The sequence below is a fragment of the Hyla sarda genome, chromosome 1, assembly GCF_029499605.1.
Source record: "Hyla sarda isolate aHylSar1 chromosome 1, aHylSar1.hap1, whole genome shotgun sequence".
Lineage (NCBI taxonomy): Eukaryota > Metazoa > Chordata > Amphibia > Anura > Hylidae > Hyla > Hyla sarda.
Genome location: NC_079189.1, coordinates 250876414 through 250893892, shown reverse-complemented (window position 1 = coordinate 250893892; position 17479 = coordinate 250876414). Strand labels below are relative to the sequence as shown.

General features: G+C 39.4%; 1 protein-coding gene and 1 long non-coding RNA gene across 2 annotated transcripts in view; one reads left to right on the top strand and one right to left on the bottom strand.

The window, feature by feature from the left end:
- LOC130367791 (uncharacterized) overlaps positions 1-10939 on the top strand; it is a 104521-nt gene extending 93582 nt beyond the window's left edge. The window contains exon 3 of the long non-coding RNA XR_008892177.1: positions 10608-10939. This is a non-coding gene — a long non-coding RNA (uncharacterized LOC130367791). The remainder of the gene's footprint in view (positions 1-10607) is intronic.
- A 1428-nt stretch (positions 10940-12367) lies between these two features.
- The window catches only part of ADAMTS10 (ADAM metallopeptidase with thrombospondin type 1 motif 10), a 206800-nt gene continuing 201688 nt past the window's right edge, over positions 12368-17479 (bottom strand). The window contains exons 24-27 of the mRNA XM_056570437.1: positions 17064-17268; positions 14703-14879; positions 14061-14217; positions 12368-13880 (exon numbers count right to left, since the gene is read on the bottom strand). Of these exons, the coding sequence (XP_056426412.1) occupies positions 13771-13880; positions 14061-14217; positions 14703-14879; positions 17064-17268 (649 nt within the window). The 3' untranslated portion in view covers positions 12368-13770. The remainder of the gene's footprint in view (positions 13881-14060; positions 14218-14702; positions 14880-17063; positions 17269-17479) is intronic.

The following is a 17479-nucleotide window of genomic DNA, read 5'->3' as shown; positions in this document are numbered from 1 at the left end:
GGGCTCATTAGGGATAAGAGGAGACCACAGTAATGTGCAATAAATGGTGCTAATTATAGACACAACATTATAATGAGCAAAGTGAACACAATAGTTCAAAAAGTGTACTCATCAAGATAAGAATAATAACAGAACAGGTCAATAGGTGTCCGTCAGAGATTAGATTTGTTAGGGAGTCTGTGTGAAGTCAGTTGTCAGTCAGACAGGATTAGCAGGGTATACATATATAGGTATACAAGTATACAATACCATACAGTGATGTCACATATTAGTATGACCACATAGAGTTAAGTGGACATTCACAATAGTACAGATTATTAGTATTCAGGTTAATAGACACACACAAATGCATAGGGTCAAGAGGCAGATGTTCTGGATCCATAGGAAAGCACAGGATTTCAATAGGGCAAAGCCAGATGGTCACACAAGACCCTGTAGATTATATCCTCGGGGTGAGACCCATTGGCTATGGAAGTAGATTACGTGCCACAGACAGACTCCTATATATTAATGCCTGGAGGGGATCAGGTAAATAGTGGCAGGCTTCAGGGCCATAGAGATTCCAGCAACTGATTGCAAGGGATAGATAGCCCTAGATGACATGCCTAGGATCCGGATAACGGGAATGATCCTGCCATAGCCACAATGGCATTGGTTTTCCACCTGAGTACCTCTTTAAAGGGAACCTGTCAAATTAAAAATGCAGCCATCACAGGCATCAAATAATAGAGCAGGATTAGCTGGGCAGATTGATATATAATTTTGTGAGGAAGGTTCTAGGATAACTTGTGATTTCTTCATTTAAATCTCTGCTCACTTTAAGCTAAGTAGTCAAGTGGGCGGTCTTAAGCAGTGACTGACAGCTCTCTCTAGACATACAATTGTACACAGATAGCTGTCAATAACTTAGTAAAACTGTCCACTTCACTACTTAGTGGACAGAGATTTACATGAATAAATGACAAGTTATCCTTTCCTATAAATCTATATATCAATCCACTTCTCTTCCTGCTTTATAACATGATGCCTGAAGACTGGACTGCATTTTCAATGTGACAGGTTCCCTGTAATCATTAAAATAAAAATGTCTATAAAGACTAATATTTAGGGTGACTCACTTGCATTAAGGAGCTTTGCTTTGTCATTATGTACAAGTCTATAAATTGCTTGTCTCTCTTTAATGATAGGAATTAATAGGATTTACTGAAAATTCTGTGCAACAGTGAAATGCAACAGAATATTTTCTAATGATAGCAACTAAACTTTTGATTAATTTCAAAATTATTTTTAATACAGTTTTATCATACATAAATGACCCAACATAGAGTGTAAGGCTTTCTGACTTCTACTATGTCTTATATACTTCTGTATGTGTCTCATACATCATTGTGTGCACCATGAACAGTCGCAATAAAAGTACATAGCTTTTAACAGGAGACCTGAGTTTGCCGGCACAAAGATTATTTCAGTCTCATAGCAGTCTAATAATTGTAAAATGTCACAGCAGAATCCCATTGAAATCGATAGGACTCTACTTTAGCGGAATGTCCATGCGGAATTCTTCTGCGGAATTCTACACAGAAATTCCATTATGTGAACATAGCCTAAACCATGTAAGAAATTGCTAGTAAATGTTTACTTTGAACAAAAAAAGATTTAAAACATAACACTTTATTAGTGTAATTGCATATAAATGCTAAGGTAGCCACCAAAAACTTATAGTTTTAGCTGGGAAACTTTAGAAAAACAAGCTGCTCATGAAGCAATATAGCACAATAAGGCTATTACGAAATAAGGGCCACATTAGCCTGAACATTAAGAATAGGGGCGACACGCCTTCTTTACCATAAGGACTGTGAACTTATGGAACAGTCTACCTCAGGAACTGGTCACAGCAGGAAAAATTAACAGCTTTAAAACAGGGTTAGATACATTCCTGGAACAAAATAACATTAATGCTTATGAAGAAATATAAAATCCCATCCCTTCCCCAATATCGCGCCACACCCCTACCCTTCAATTCCCTGGTTGAACTTGATGGACGTATGTCTTTTTTCAACCGTACTAACTATGTAACTATGTAATTTTAGACATGAGGATAAACAAATATTTGTCTCAAGACATGTAGAAATTGCCTGTCCAGGAGGCTACATTTAGATAAGAATATCATGTAAGCTGCTTAAAGGGAACGTCTCATGTATTTGACTTTGTATGTATTTGTATATATTTAACTAGCACAAAAATCGTAAAAAAAAACAAGTTTCTTTGTTTTTAAAATGTTGCTTATTTTTAAAACCTTCCTGGGGATGCACTAATTTCCCATCTAGACAGTACAGAAGGGTGTGTGCACTGTATAGCAGCTGAAATGAATGGGAGATGATTAATAGGGAAATGAATACTTATTAAGTTATCCAAGAACTGATGGAATACACCCTCTGCTCCAGAGAACAGGGGGTGACAATGGAGATGCCCGCAGAGTATAATCTGTGTGTATATGGCATAGCACTGCTAAACTATTTTATCTAGGCCACAATATAGAACACAATGCCTAAACATATCGCATATGCACAAATTCACACAAACATATGCCATATGGCACAAAATAAATCACATGTATTGTCTGCTTCTGTATTTTATTATATTGTATTCTGGCATCTGCTTCTCACCCATTTGCTTGAATCTATATTGTTGGTGGTTGTTCTGCTTATTTTGCAAAGAAGTCCCTAGTAGTATATTAAAGCCATCATAAACTCAACAATTCTCTACTGATAACTTATATTGACCCAATCTACACAGCAAATCTGGTAAGTGAGCTACCCAAAACAAAAAGTGTCAATTTAGAGTGACTTCTCTTGAGATAATGTGAATTTTAAACATTTTAAGATATTTTATTTTATATTATATGGATAATTACATTAAAACAATACAATAAACAGTTTGTTTGATGTTTATAGTTAAAAGCAGATTTAAATAATATGTTATGTTCTCATGAAACATTCCCTGTGGGGCAACATTCCATCCAAATAAAATAAAAATATCATCCATTTGTAACATCAAGTATCTGAAGCTTGTAATAGAGTAAAAGGAAACTTCATAATGGAGTCATCACAGACATCCAATATAAAATAACCCATAATGCTTAATTTAAGAAGAAATAAAATGTGTCATACTTTTATGTTACTAAGTTCTCGACAGTGGTGAGATTAAAAAAGTGAACAAATCACTCTTAACTTTATGTGCACTAGGTTCTTCTTTTCTCACAGACATGTTGCATAAAAGGAAGATTACTGGTAACCTCAACTACTGCAGCCACAGAAAACAATGACAAAATAAAGCAACAGTGGCTAGCTGATGAAAACAAAGGAATCTGTGATTGAAGCTCATGTATGTGGCATATTCTGCCATTAACTTCAGTGTATGAAGAGATTCTCCTCTTTGGACAATACTTATTTGTTAGAAGGGCCACTTAACAATAAGTGGCATACAGCGTCCCCCTGCCGAGACCCTCATCTCTGTGGAGATATCTGGCATTACTGGTTAAATTTCCCTGCAGCACCACCACAGAAGAAATAACGCTCTGCACACTGCCCATTCAAATCATATGGTTGTCTGTGTAACACAGTTGTTTGTGCGACTAAAGGGGTAAAGTTTCTTCTTAAAGGAGTAGTCCAGTGTAGAACAACTTATCCCCTATCCTAAGGATCTCCTGTACGGGGCCTCGGCTTGCTGGGAAGAGAGCGCGTGACGACCATTGCACAAAGTGGCGGCTGACACGTCCCCTCAACACAGCGCTATGGCAGAGCTGGAGATTGCTGAAGGCAGCGCTCCGGCTCTGCCATAGCACTGTATTGAGTTGGCGTGTCGGCTGCCACTTCACGCGGTGGTCGACACGCGCTCTTTGCTCAGCGAGCCGGGGCCCCCGCGATCTGAAACTTATCCCCTATTCTTAGGATAGGGGATAAGTTGTTCCACACTGGACTACTCCTTTAAAAGGGGTTATCCAGCAAAAATGATTTTGGAAAAAACATGCCCAGGCTGCCAAAAAAAACCTATACTTACCTCACTCAGTCCCCGTAGCCTTCAGTATTGATCTTCCGTTCTCCACTGTGTTCCTCTTCCTGGTGCTGGGGCCCATGATTTAAGAAAGTCAGCTGCACAACTGCAGCCAGTGATTGGCTTAGTGGCACTTCGACCCGGGCCCCAGCACCAGGAAGAGGAACACAACAAAGACTGAATCAGCAATACCAGAGGCTATGGGGACTAAGTATAGTTTTGTTTGTTTGGCAGCCTGGGCATGTTTTTACAAAACCAATGTTGCTGAATAACCCCTTTAAGCATAGTGTCATAAAGACATGTAGAGACTTATAGGACAGCGTTCACACAACACCTTATCAGATAGCTTTAAACCCATCCTTCTGGAAAGATTTGTAGCATTGCATATATTCCCGTCAGTTACTAAAACTGTTGGTGTAAAACACTGACTTTTAAGGTAAAGCTAGCCCCCTCCAGTATTAAACCAGAATATCTGATATGAAAAAAGGATTTTCTTAACTAACAAAAATCCCTTTATCAGAAACTTACCTTATGTGTTATTGAAGTTTGTAAAGCCACCCTAACATGAGCTTGAATCATCGTTTTTTATGAAAGTACCATCCTGGCAATTGCTTTAGCAATACATATGTCTTTGCAATAATCCAAGTTATAGGCATACACTGTGTTTTATTAATGACAAAGCAAGCTTATTGTAATATTGTATGATCACCTTTGAATAGTATTTTACAGCATATATATATATATATATATATATATATATATATATAGTACATAAAAACTTTAGTAAGTAACTTAGTAATTATATTGCATCGCTTATCTTGGTCTTAAAAGGGTTTTTAAGTCCCTACAGCCAGATTAACACAGTAGAAAAATTGGTGATGTATTTAATTCATGAATTTTCACCAATGATAATTGGTGAAAAAAGTATTGCAAATATTTTTGTGGCCTTTTAATCACCGATTATGAACATAAATCTGTGCATAAATTAAAATACAGTGATCCCTCAACTTACAATGGCCTCAACATACAATGGTCTTTCTGGACCATTGTAACTTGAAACCAGACTCAACAATGCTATGGAATCTGCGAAACGTGTCAATGGCTGGAAGAACTGACCAATCAGAATGGATATTTCACTGGTAAAACCCCTGTATTCCTAAAGTGCATGCACTGACTGGTGTCTGGTAGTGCCCCCTACAGTACAGGGAGGTATTACATGTTCTGTACTCTTTACCTGTACCAGGGTTAGCTGCTCCTTTGGACACCAGGTGAGGGCGGCTCCATTTTCCTTTTTTTAGGACATTGCGTGTTCTGTACAGGACCCTGAAGAAGCTTCTGTCGTCTACATAGACCAATGTTTCCCAAGAGGGTGCCTCCAGCTGTTGCAAAACTACAACTTCCAGCATGCCCGGACAGCCTACGGCTGTCCGGGCATGCTGGGAGTTGTAGTTTTACAACATGTGGAGGCACTCTGGTTGGGAAACACTGACATAGACAGTGATTTACAGCTCTCAGCAGATCTTTCTTACTTTTATATGTAAGGATTTGCTTTATCTGCATTAGTTATCTACTTAGTTTTCTTTAATCCTCACTTTTTCCAATTTTTGGATGACATTTTGGTGGCTTCAGAACCAATTACCAGGTTTCCATAGAGTTATGGTCTCAACATACAATGGTTTCAACTTACAATGGTTGTCCCAGAACCAATTAATATTGTAACTTGAGGGACTACTGTATATTGCTTATTTTTCTGTCTAACCTCCTTCCAGTCTAACTTCCAATGCTCCCATAGAAAATGGAGCACGTGCAGATCCACTACTCCACTGAGTAGGAAGAGTCGAGTCCCTGTGGGTGCCAGAGATCAGATCCCCGCATTTAGACACTTATGGGGAGATTTATCATTGTGTTCTATTCTTGTTTTTGGTCTAAATATGCAACTTTTTTTTTTTTGCGGTATTTTTTTCAACTTCTAAATTTCGTCATTTTGACCTTTTTGTTTTGCTAGACCAGTTTTTAAAGTGAAGTATGCAGTGGTAACATATTTATTATCTGCTTGTTTTTAATTTTGTCGCAAAATTCCCGCCAATGGTGCTAAAAAATTAGCAAATCTAGACCACCTCCTGACCAGGTCTGGAAAAAAAATCACTACTCCTGTCTGTTTGCCAGAAATCAAAAAACATCAGCCAAAGTGAAAGAGAGGGAGATAGCGATCCAAAAAAGTGATGGAGATACCTTTTTTACAAAAATTTCGTAGGGTACCATTAAAAACAAAATAATAAAAAAGATACAGTAGTGATGGAAAAAATTGTCTTTAACGAAATGTATCTTTTTACTTGACAGATCGCCCGTTGTGATCCTCCTGTATAATGTATAGATGCGGCCAGCCACTCTTCTATGGTCCTCTGCACGGCCGTATATATTCCCCTATTCATATTTCCCACAGAGTTGTGATTGGCCAGATGGTTCCAGCCAATCACAACTCTCTGTGGGAAATATGAATAGGTGTATATATACTTCAGTGCAGGGGACCATAGAAGAGCGGCCGGCCGGCCGCATCTATACATTATACAGGATGATCACAGCCAGTGTCATGAGTGACATCCGCTGTGATCTTTCCTTAACTGCAGTTACTACTACTCCCAACATGGAGCACACTCTGCACCATGCTGGGAGCTGTAGTATCTGCATTAAAAGACAGATCGCAACAGGTGTCAGAAGTTACACTCACTGTGATCTGTCTATTAATGCAGGCACTACAGCTCCCAGCATGGAGCAGAGTGCGCTCCATTTTGGGAGTAGTAGTAACTGCAGTAAGGGACAGATCAGAGCTGATGTCACTCCTGACATCCGCTGTGATGGTCCATAATATAGTAGAGATGCGGAGCGGCTCTATACAGCGCTCACATCTCTGCTCTATGCTCCGGCCAGTGATATAAATAGAACATCGCTCATTCATATTTCCCTCAGAGATGTGATTGGCTGCAACCATCCGGCCAATCCCCACTCTGGGCGGAAAATATGAATGAGCGATGTTCTATTCACATCACTGGCTGGCTGGAGTATAGTGCAGAGATGCGAGCGCTGTATAGAGCCGCTCTGCATCTCTACTATATTATGGACGATCGCATCGCGTGTCGCTGCACCAGGGTCGACCTGTCTATTAGCACAGGTACTACTACTCGAATCATGGAACAATCTGTTCCATGCTGGGAGTAGTAGTACTACAAAAAAAATGTAGAAAATAGAAAAAAAATGAAACACACACACTTTATAAAATATTTATTAAAATGTAGTTATAAAATATAAAATTTTTTGTTAAATACCGTATTTATCGGCATATAACATGCACTTTTAAAACTTACATTTATGGCAAAACCCCTACCTGCGTGTTATACGCCGATAAATCTTCTGGTCACTGATTCAAAGTGGCCGCAGCGCCAGCTGCTTGTTAAAGATCAGCAGCTTGGTCGCAGCCACTTTAAAACAGTGACCAGCGGCGGGTCCTGCGGGCCAACATGTCTCCCCTGCTCTGCATTTTGTTTTTTATACTCCATTACCTGGCCGTGCTCTGGCAGGCCCAGGTCAGCTGTGGGTCTTACGAGGCTGTACGGCAGGTATGTCGAGGACGTGTGATGTCCCTGTCGGCTCCTCTGCACGGTGTCACATCACTCCTCATTCCTTGCAGCTGCCACTGGTCAGTGTGGCCTCAGTGCCAGCTGCTTGTTTAAGTTCATCAGCCCGGCCGCAGCCACTCCGTACAGAGGAGCCGGCAGGGACATCACTCGTCCTTGACATACCTGCCGTACAGCCTCGCAAGACCCGATGCTGACCTGAGCCTGCTGGAGCGCGGACGGGTAATGGAGTATAAAAAACATAAAAAACAAGGGGGATAATGAGCAGGAAGGAGATAACGAGCAGAGGGGGGATAACGAGCAGGGGGAAATGATGAGCGGGGGGGGGGAGAATAATGAGCAGGGGGATAACAAACAGTGGGAAATAATGAGCAGGGGGGATAAGGAGCAGGGGAGAATAATGAGGCAGGGGGAATCACAGGGGAAAGAAGGCACACAGGGGATCAGGGGGGGGGGGTAGGTAAATGTGGCACAGGGGCTCATAAAAGGGGAGGAATGATGTGGGAATTGGGGGGGGGGGGACCAAACTGAGGTGCAGGGGGAATCAAAGTTGTGGGAATGATGAGGCATATAGTTCAGAGCTTCCAAGTCATTTATTTTACATTTATTTATTTTTTTCAAAAATTTTGCTGTGAAAATGAAGGTGCGTGTTTTACACCAATGCGTGTTATGCGCCGATAAATACGGTACATTTTTCCCATCCCTACTGCATCCTTTTTTCTCCCAAAAAATGCAATTTCCACTGCATAAACGCCAGAAAAAACGTAGGAAATTGCACTGGCGTTTTTTTTCAGTGAAAAAAATGCCGGAAAAAAAAATGGAAACCTAGCCTTAGAAGCAGGATAGACGTGATCTGAAAGCGGGGTAGAAAATTATCTAGGTGCAGATCTGCACAAAATTTATCATGGTCACTGCAACAATATGATAAATTTGGAACAGCACTGCCCAAAAAAACGCTTCTAGACAAACCACAAAAAACAACTAGCCAGGACCATTATTGATAAATAACCAAATTATTCTCTATCCTGTGGACAAGTGTAGCTGAGCTCTTAATATTCAAGAATCTGGCTTACTTACATTACACCAGATTACTTTTATAAAGTATAAAAACTAGACTTCACAGTAGCAAGCCCTCTCTACATATTTAAAGGGGTGCTCTGGTGGAAAACTATTTTTATATATTTTTTTCAAATCAACTGGTGCCAAAAGTTAAACAGATTTGTAAATTACTTCTATTAAAAAATCTTAATCCTTCCAGTACTTATTATTAAAATTATTTTCTTTTTTGGAACACAGAGCTCTCTGCTGACATCACTGTCCATTTTAGGAACTGTCCAGAGCAGCATATGTTTGCTATGGGGATTTTCTCCTACTCTGGACAGTTCTTGAAATGGACAGAGATGTCAGCAGAGAGCACTGTGCTCATGATGTCAGCAGAGAGCTCTGTGTTCCAAAAAGAAAATAATTTCCTCTGTAGTATTCAGCAGCTAAAAGAGCTGGAAGAATTAAGATTTTTTAATAGAAGTCATTTACAAATCTGTTTAAAGGGGTTCTCCGGTGCGTAGACATATTATCCCCTATCCAAAGTCCCGCCGCTGGGGGCCCCCGTGATCTTGCACCCCGTTTATAATCAGTCCCCGGAGCGTGTTCTCTCCGGGTCTGATTACCGGCGACCACAGGGCCGACGGCGTGTGACGTCACACCTCCGCCCCCATGTGACTTCACGCTCCGCCCCTCAATGCAAGCCTATGGGAGGGGGCGTGACAGCTGTCTATGTCTAAGCACCGGAGAACCCCTTTAACTTTCTGGCACCAGTTAATAAAAAAAAAAAAAAAGTTTTCCACCGGAGTACCCCTTTAACCAGCAAGTTTCCGCTCTAAGGTTGAATAACTGTAAATTCAGCTCTTAAAAGGAAATATGTCATAATAAAATGACCTATTATTAAAAAAAAAATTATAATAATTATAATTGTTTGGATATTTAATATTCAATGGCACTATGTTAAAAAAATATCTAGAAGTCTAGAATTTTCACTTGCATTTTGCTTAAATGTCCTGTTTTGTAGAGATCACTTCTCTGCAATAATCTCATTATCATTACAGGAGAGATTACAATTAAAAGTTACTATATGTAGATAACATTGGAGCCACCATTCACAATAGGTGATGGACACCGCTCAACATCTTCCCCTACCTGCATACTGACCTCTGCTCAGAGTATGAGCACTACTGTCATTGAAATTAACTACTGACATGTCGCACAGACATGTGAAAAGTTAAGATCGGTCAGGGCCTCAGTGCTAAAATCCAATCTGATCCTTAGATATAACTGGGTGAAGAGCGCTGTAGTGTGACTTATTACTGCAGATAGGCTCCATTATAGACTATGGAGCCTGTATCCTGCTTTGAGTGGCAAGCTAGTGAGTGAAGTGTGCTGTGGTCTCAACACTATAATCCTTACTAGAAGAAAGAAGTTCATACAGCACTCGAGGTATGCAGATAAAATCAGATATTGCTTTATTAGAAGTCACAAACAGACAAACAGAGATCATTTCTGACGCATTTTGCACCTAAGCGCTTAATCGTAGACTGACATAAGATGCAAACCACACAAGTTAAAATACATGTAAAGGGGTCACAATGTTTCTCTATTAAAGAGGTTCCTCCTAAGATAAGGACAGAAAAAGGTTATAATGGGTCCCAGAGGAGGAGATCTTGTGAGGAAACTCTTTAATAGAGAAACATTCTGGATGTTCCTCCTTGAAACTAGGCATCCTCAAGGGCTGAATAAAAGACTAGATTTAATTATGACATGTTCATAATTTTCATACTATTATTGTTATATGCTTTCAATGTAATTGGCTACTTGGTTTCATGATTTGATGTTGATTATTTATTCTTCTTTCCTCCTTTATTTTTGTAGTAACCATACTTTTGGAGTATTTATGCCAAGAAGAAGGAAGATATGGACATTGCGTCCCACAGGTGATAACCTATAGCAACGAAACAAGAAGATATAGAAAGAACAACGAACCATATGGATATAAGAAATATAAAGGGGTGCCTTTTATTTTACAGGTGCCTACAAAAGGTTGTTCATAAATGTATTGCTATTTTTCCAGTGATTAGATAATGCATATATAGTTCTTTGAAAATGATGTTGCCATCCTGGCAATGGACATATATACCCCGGGTTTTTGCTATCTGTCTTGGGTTTTTTGATTAATGACATAATGGGTCATGGGACCCCTTTACATGTATTTTAACTTGTGTGGTTTGCATCTTATGTCTACGATTAAGCACTTAGGTGCGAAACGCGTCAGACATTATCTCTGTTTGTGACTTTTGTCTGAAGATTCTAATACAGCGGTACACATGCTTGTACTATAATCCTTACTGATTATCTTTTCACATGTCTGAGCGACCCAGTCCTCAAGAATGGGACTAATCCTCAGTCTTCTTAGACATGCACAAGTAACTGGGTGCCCGTCCAGTATTGGTATTATGACCACTTGATGGCCCTTATGACTCTAATGTTGCATGGTTGTTTTATGATAATTTTATGATAATTTTATGATAATTTTATTCCATGTATGGCCCTATTGTTGTCCCTTCTAACTATTACATACTGTTACATAATGTTGGTAGATGGGGCTATTTAAAAGAAATATCCTCTACCAACTTGTACATTGCCTTACTGATCAACTTATATCTAGAGGGCCTGGTCAATATATTATTTAAGTTTTTTTATTACATCAGTCATTTGTGCCTTTTGTCGTCTTTGCATATATATTTGTATATATATATATATATATATATATATATATATATATATATATTTTATTTATGAATTATTTTTTCTGCTACATTTTTGGTTGTCTAACCACTGGCAGGTCCTAATGCAGGTCCTATGGTTGGTTGGTCCAGATTAGTGGCGCTTATGGATGGACAGTGTCTGGTCACTGAGCAATAGTTATAGGGTTGTATATTTTTTTCATTTAACAACAATTTAGCACAGGTCCTAAACATTTTCAGTTTTTTTTTTTTTTTATATTTATTTTATTTAATTTTCCACTAATGGCCACTGGGTGGCATAAACCCCCCCCAACCCCCCCCCCCCCCCCCCTCTTTTTTTTTTTTTTTTTTTTTTTTACGGATGAGTAGGATTTATATCCGATATATTTATGCTTCCCTTTCTCCACTAGGTGGCACTAGTGTGACTTATTTCTATGTTTAAATGCCGCTCTAATGAAACACTGACATGCACAAATCATAATAGTCATGATAGGGTAAACGTCTAATGCGCTATAAGTGAATATAAAGTATATTACACCTTATGTATGCTTGACAAAGGCTTATAAGGGCCCAAATTGCTGTATTTTCTTGGGATGCCACATATATGGTCCAAATTATAGTACTTTCTTTGGATGCCACAAGTATAGTCTTGACAAGAAGTCAAGACTAAAGTTGGGTTCACATAGCATATCGTGATTTCTAAAAAAGCGGCAGCAGTCAGTGTATATGTGGGTGTAAAATAAAATGCGGCCGCATTTTCCAGAATATCCTTTGCATATTTAAAAATATGTGCTGAAAATGTTACATTGTGTTAACCTAGCCTAAGGGTTTCTATAGGCCAAGTGGTTGCTGCAAAGCATACCTCTTAATGCTGTTAATAGCAGCTCAGGCAAGGTTACTGTTTCTATTATAATTTACTATAAACAGAATTAAAAAAACTACATTTCGAAAAATAAAATCAGACAAACTATATGTATCAATATCTGGCTTTAATTAATAAAAGAAATATAGGTGATATATTCCCTTTAGCTATAATATAGGCTGTTACTTAGAATCATTGTAAGGTAAGCAATGCAACGTATTTACAAAGTTACTGAAATTTTCATATACATTAATTGTGAACATAAAAATCCAAAACTGTCATTGTAGGTTCTATCCATCTATCTATCTATCTATCTATCTATCTATATATCTATCTATCTACTGAAAAAAATGGTTCCAAAGGTGAAAATAGGTTTTAAATCAATATACAATAAGAGGATCTGGACAAACCATAAAAGTATCGTAGAAGATAAAATCATGTATCTTACCAAAAAAGGTAATCTTTGATAACTCTCAGGCTATGTTCACACAATGGAATTACCGCGTGGAATTCCACGGACCAATTCTGCATGGACATTCCGCTGCAGCAGAATTCCATTGATTTCAGTTGGATTCTGCTGGACTGTGAACATGGCTGAATTTCCGCGGCAGATGTTTCTGCTGTGGAAATCCCTATTCCGGAATCCGCAGAAGGAATAGACATGTTTATTTTTTCTGCGGAGTCTGCACGGAAATGCATTGTCGTCTATCAGACTATGCATTTCCTAGCGCTGGCATGTTCTGCCAGTGCTCCGCTGTCGGTGGACTGTCTGTACAGAAATTTTCCATCTGGACATTCCACCATGTGATCATAGCCTTACAATAAAAAACAAAGAATTATTAATTTCTATAGCACCAACCATATTTTACTATGGATATGTTTAGTTGCGCTTGGATTGAAATAGCACCGCAAATATAAAAAAAAAAACAAGTATTTTCTAAGTATTAAAATAGTAAACAAATGCTAAATATGTCCAGCAGTGCATAAGTAATGCTACATTCCTTAGTGATACCTGAACTTTGTAGCCTTCTTGTTTTTCTTGACATAGCAGATGAGCCAAAATAGCTCATAGAAAAAATGGGATATTATTTCACTGTGAATAAAATTCAGAAATCTGGCAATCCATTTCTTCAGTTTTCTGTCTATAATTATGGATGGTAGCCCTTAAAGGCCAACATTAATGTCCATAGAAGGTGTGGTGATAAAAATGATGTGTACCTAGGATTAAATATTGTGTAACGTGTCAATGCCACAAGTTAAATGTTAGGAAATATACAACAGCAGCAAGAAATCTGAAAAGTAATTCTTGACATGAACATCAATGAAGAAAAAACATAAAAAGTTATAGAAACCTTGTAGAAAACTATGGGAAATTGTAGACATTGTAGAAATGTATTTGGTAAAAAACATATGATGAGTTTGATTCATGTCAGTGCCCCTGGCAGGTTCGGCAACACATCTGTCTGAAGTATGATCGGTTACAGAACTTAAACTTGAGCACCAAGGGGCAGTAGGCCACTTTGTTGACATCTTTACATTCTGTAAAGAGCAAAGGGGAAGACCATTAGAAACAAAAAAATAACTGGAGGAATAAAAGATGGGCACAGATATAGTAGGAACAAAAACTTAGGATAAAAAAAACACAACTAAACACGTTAGATGGCAGACATTATTTGTACAAATATATATATTATTTAGGAAAACTGAGATATGTCTAACCATCTGGACTGTCCGAAGGTCCAGCCTCACATTTGTTTTCGCACTGCTGCATAGCAGTTGGGCGCACAGACTCTATGCATTCCACCGAGGGCTGTCCTGTGTGGCTCACACACTGTACAGAACGTCTCTGCTGTCCAAGTCCACATTGTGCTGAACACTAGGAAATAAATAAACTAACTATTACCAACTGTATTTTTAGTCTTCAAAAATGTATTTTTTGGGATGTTAAAGGAGTACTCCAGTGCACACTTTCTTCATGTTATCCCGTCAGGGCTGCAAAATAAAAGAAAACGCACTTTATCTTACCTGCCAACGAGCCCCCGGAGCTCCAGTACAGGTGTTCGGTCCCCGGGCTGTATTCTTCTTACTTCCGGTTAGCCCGGCACGTCACACGGAGCTTCAGCCTATCACTGGTTGCAGCGATGTCCCGCCTCGGCCAGTGATAGGCTGAAGCTCCGTGTGACGTGCCGGGCTAACAGGAAGTAAGAAGAATACAGCCCGGGGACCTAACACCTGTACCGGAGCTCTGGGGGCTCGTTGGCAGGTAAGATAAAGTGCGTTTTCTTTTATTTTGCAGCCCGGACGGGATAACATGAAAAAAGTGTGCACCAGAGTACTCCTTTAAGATTGTTTGATTCATACCTCAGCCCATTCACCTGTCACCCATCGAGGTGGGGGACAACGTTGCAGTGTACACCTCATACTAGTTGCAGGCCTCTCTTTTGCTTGGCATTGAGAGGGTGGCAGCGTGTTTTCATTGTCCCCTGATTTACAAAGGACAACTCTATGTCGATAACCAGGTCCGCAGCTCGGAGTACACTACAGGGAAAAAGACTGTTCATGAAAAATATTTAGCCACTCTCTGAAATCCTTTTGACCAATGACTAAAACACACTTATTTTATCTGTTCAAGTAATTCATGTTCTGGTTATACCCTATTGGTACTGTTTTAGCCCATAATGGTCAATGATTTGAATTAAAAAATGCATGTACAGTTTTAATTTACATATCTGTATTTGTTCCATTCATTTACATCAGTAGTTCAGTAATATCACCAAATGTCAAATGGCAGGAAAAGGGATAAGTGTCAGCTTGGAAGTGGGAGGGGTGGGTCCACCCACTGGGACCCCTAAGGTCAGAGACTTGCGTTACACCTGAGAAGTGAGCAGCGAATTATGCATGCTGCTGTACTGTTCATTGTCTATGGGAGCGTCAGAGGTAGCTAAGTGCTGTACTTGGGCATCTCTGGCTCCTTCATAGACAGTAAATATTGTGGCCTTGGGCATTTGCTGCCCACAGTTCTATTCCCACAGGAGATTAAGGTCCCTGTTCTCAAGAAACAAATTTGTATATTTTTTTTTTTGGGTTAGGGCCTACAGATTATTTTTTTCCCATTTCTTTAAAAAAGCCTATGGGACTTACTTAACTACATACGTTATCTCCCTGAAATACTGCATATACTTGCATATAAACAGAGTTTTTCAGCAATTTTTTTATGCTGAAAAGGCCCCCTTGGCTTGTACTAGAGTGCTGCTGTTTGCCAGCAGCGGTGAGACACAGCAATAGATCTGGTGATTGTGTAGGTCCATAAACACCCCCCAGTTACTTGCTTGTCCCCTTCATGCATTGTGCAGGGCCTACTGGTAAAAGATGTGCGTGCCGCTCACAGGCACGTCTGTTACCAGACAGGAAGACGTCAGTGACATCATGACTCACGAGCCCCACGGAGAGCAGCGTGGCAGAGTTCCAGGCTGCTGCAGCCACCACACAGTTCCATTTTATAAGTAAGGGGGTGACATGTCTTCTGAAAATGTTTGATTTAAAAATATTAATATGGTACAACATTAGTTTTAGGTTTGAGCCAGCTGCATAGGCTGTATCAGGGCATGCTGGGCATTGTAGTTAGTAACTAAAATGCCCAGCATGCCCTGATACAGCCTATAGCTCTGCAGGTGACCAAAAACTACAACTCCGAGCATGTTGCACCATAACCTCATCTGTAATACTATATAGTGCAACATGCTGGGAGATGTAGTTTTGAGTCAGCTGCAGAGCCATAGGCTGTATCAGGGCATGTTGGGTGTTGCAGTTAGTAATCACAATGACCAGAATGCCCTGATTCCGTTTGAGTCAGCTGTATCAGGGCATGCTGGGCATTTTAGTTAGTAACTGCAACACATAGAATGCCCTGATACAACCTATGGCTGCATTTTCCACCCAAGACTTATACTCGAATTAATAGGTTTTGCCCATTTTTTGTGGTATAATTAGGTGCCTTGGCCTATATTCGGGTCGGCTTATACTCAAGTATATACGGTACCCTTTTAAGTTATTAACTCTGATTGGAGTGTAGTTTTCTTTGTGGGTTTTGATACCCAAAATGTATTTTTCCCCGGTATTTACTAATGTATTGCTTTATGTACAACTGCTCTGAGTTGTGGGTTTTCCAGAGCTCAAATGCACCACATTTACTGTGGAAAATGTTGCAACATACCCCTTTTTGGTGGACACATGCCCTTTTCCCGGCGGCTATACCCAATTTAGGTGCCGACAAAACAGGTTGGGTTTACAGTAGTAAATCAGGGCCATTGTTTTCCTAGGTACAGAAATTTTCCTTTAAGTGGGCACTGTCAGATCCCAAAACTTTTTATATGTTGTTACTGGGGAAATTGAAAAAAATTAAAGACCTTCTGTAATAATGTTGTTGTTAATAATTTTTGAATATTTAATAAAGAAAACACCACTAGGGGTCTTCTTACCTACTAGGACAATAACCAAGAGGTATTTTTATAATAAATATAGGTGATAGAGGCAAAAATCTATATGCATATGATCAGGATTAGGTACTGAGTAACTTATTTATTCTTTTTTTTGTGGGATCTGACAGGTACGTTTTAATGAAGAAAACAATCTTTATAGAGTCTAATATGATAATTATATTGTAGAAGCCTCAAAGAAAAAAAGAAGGAATTATTGAACATTTATACAAAGTTCATTTGGTACCTCAGACCAGTCCAGTGCGACCCACTCTGGTGGGCATGATTTGGTATTGCAGGGTTCCAGCATAGTGGGGCGAGGTGATGGGCAGTTACTATCGTCCAGAGATTTTTCCTCCCCTGATGATACCTTCCGTTGGCAGATCACACTGCGGGTGCGCACTCCGGAATTGCAGCTCCGACTACATTCAGACCATGGACCTATTGCCCACCTATTGTAGATGCAATCATTATTAGTAAAGGTAAACAATGGACACACTCTTAAAACATGTCTCTATTGCAACAAGCCACATGGGGGTGCATGAGCCTAAGTACAAATTCAATAGTTGCTCAAAGATGGTTAATGAACAGATCAATATTATTTTATGTATATGAATAGGGATGAGCGAATCGAATCTGACGAATCCGAATACGTTACGAATT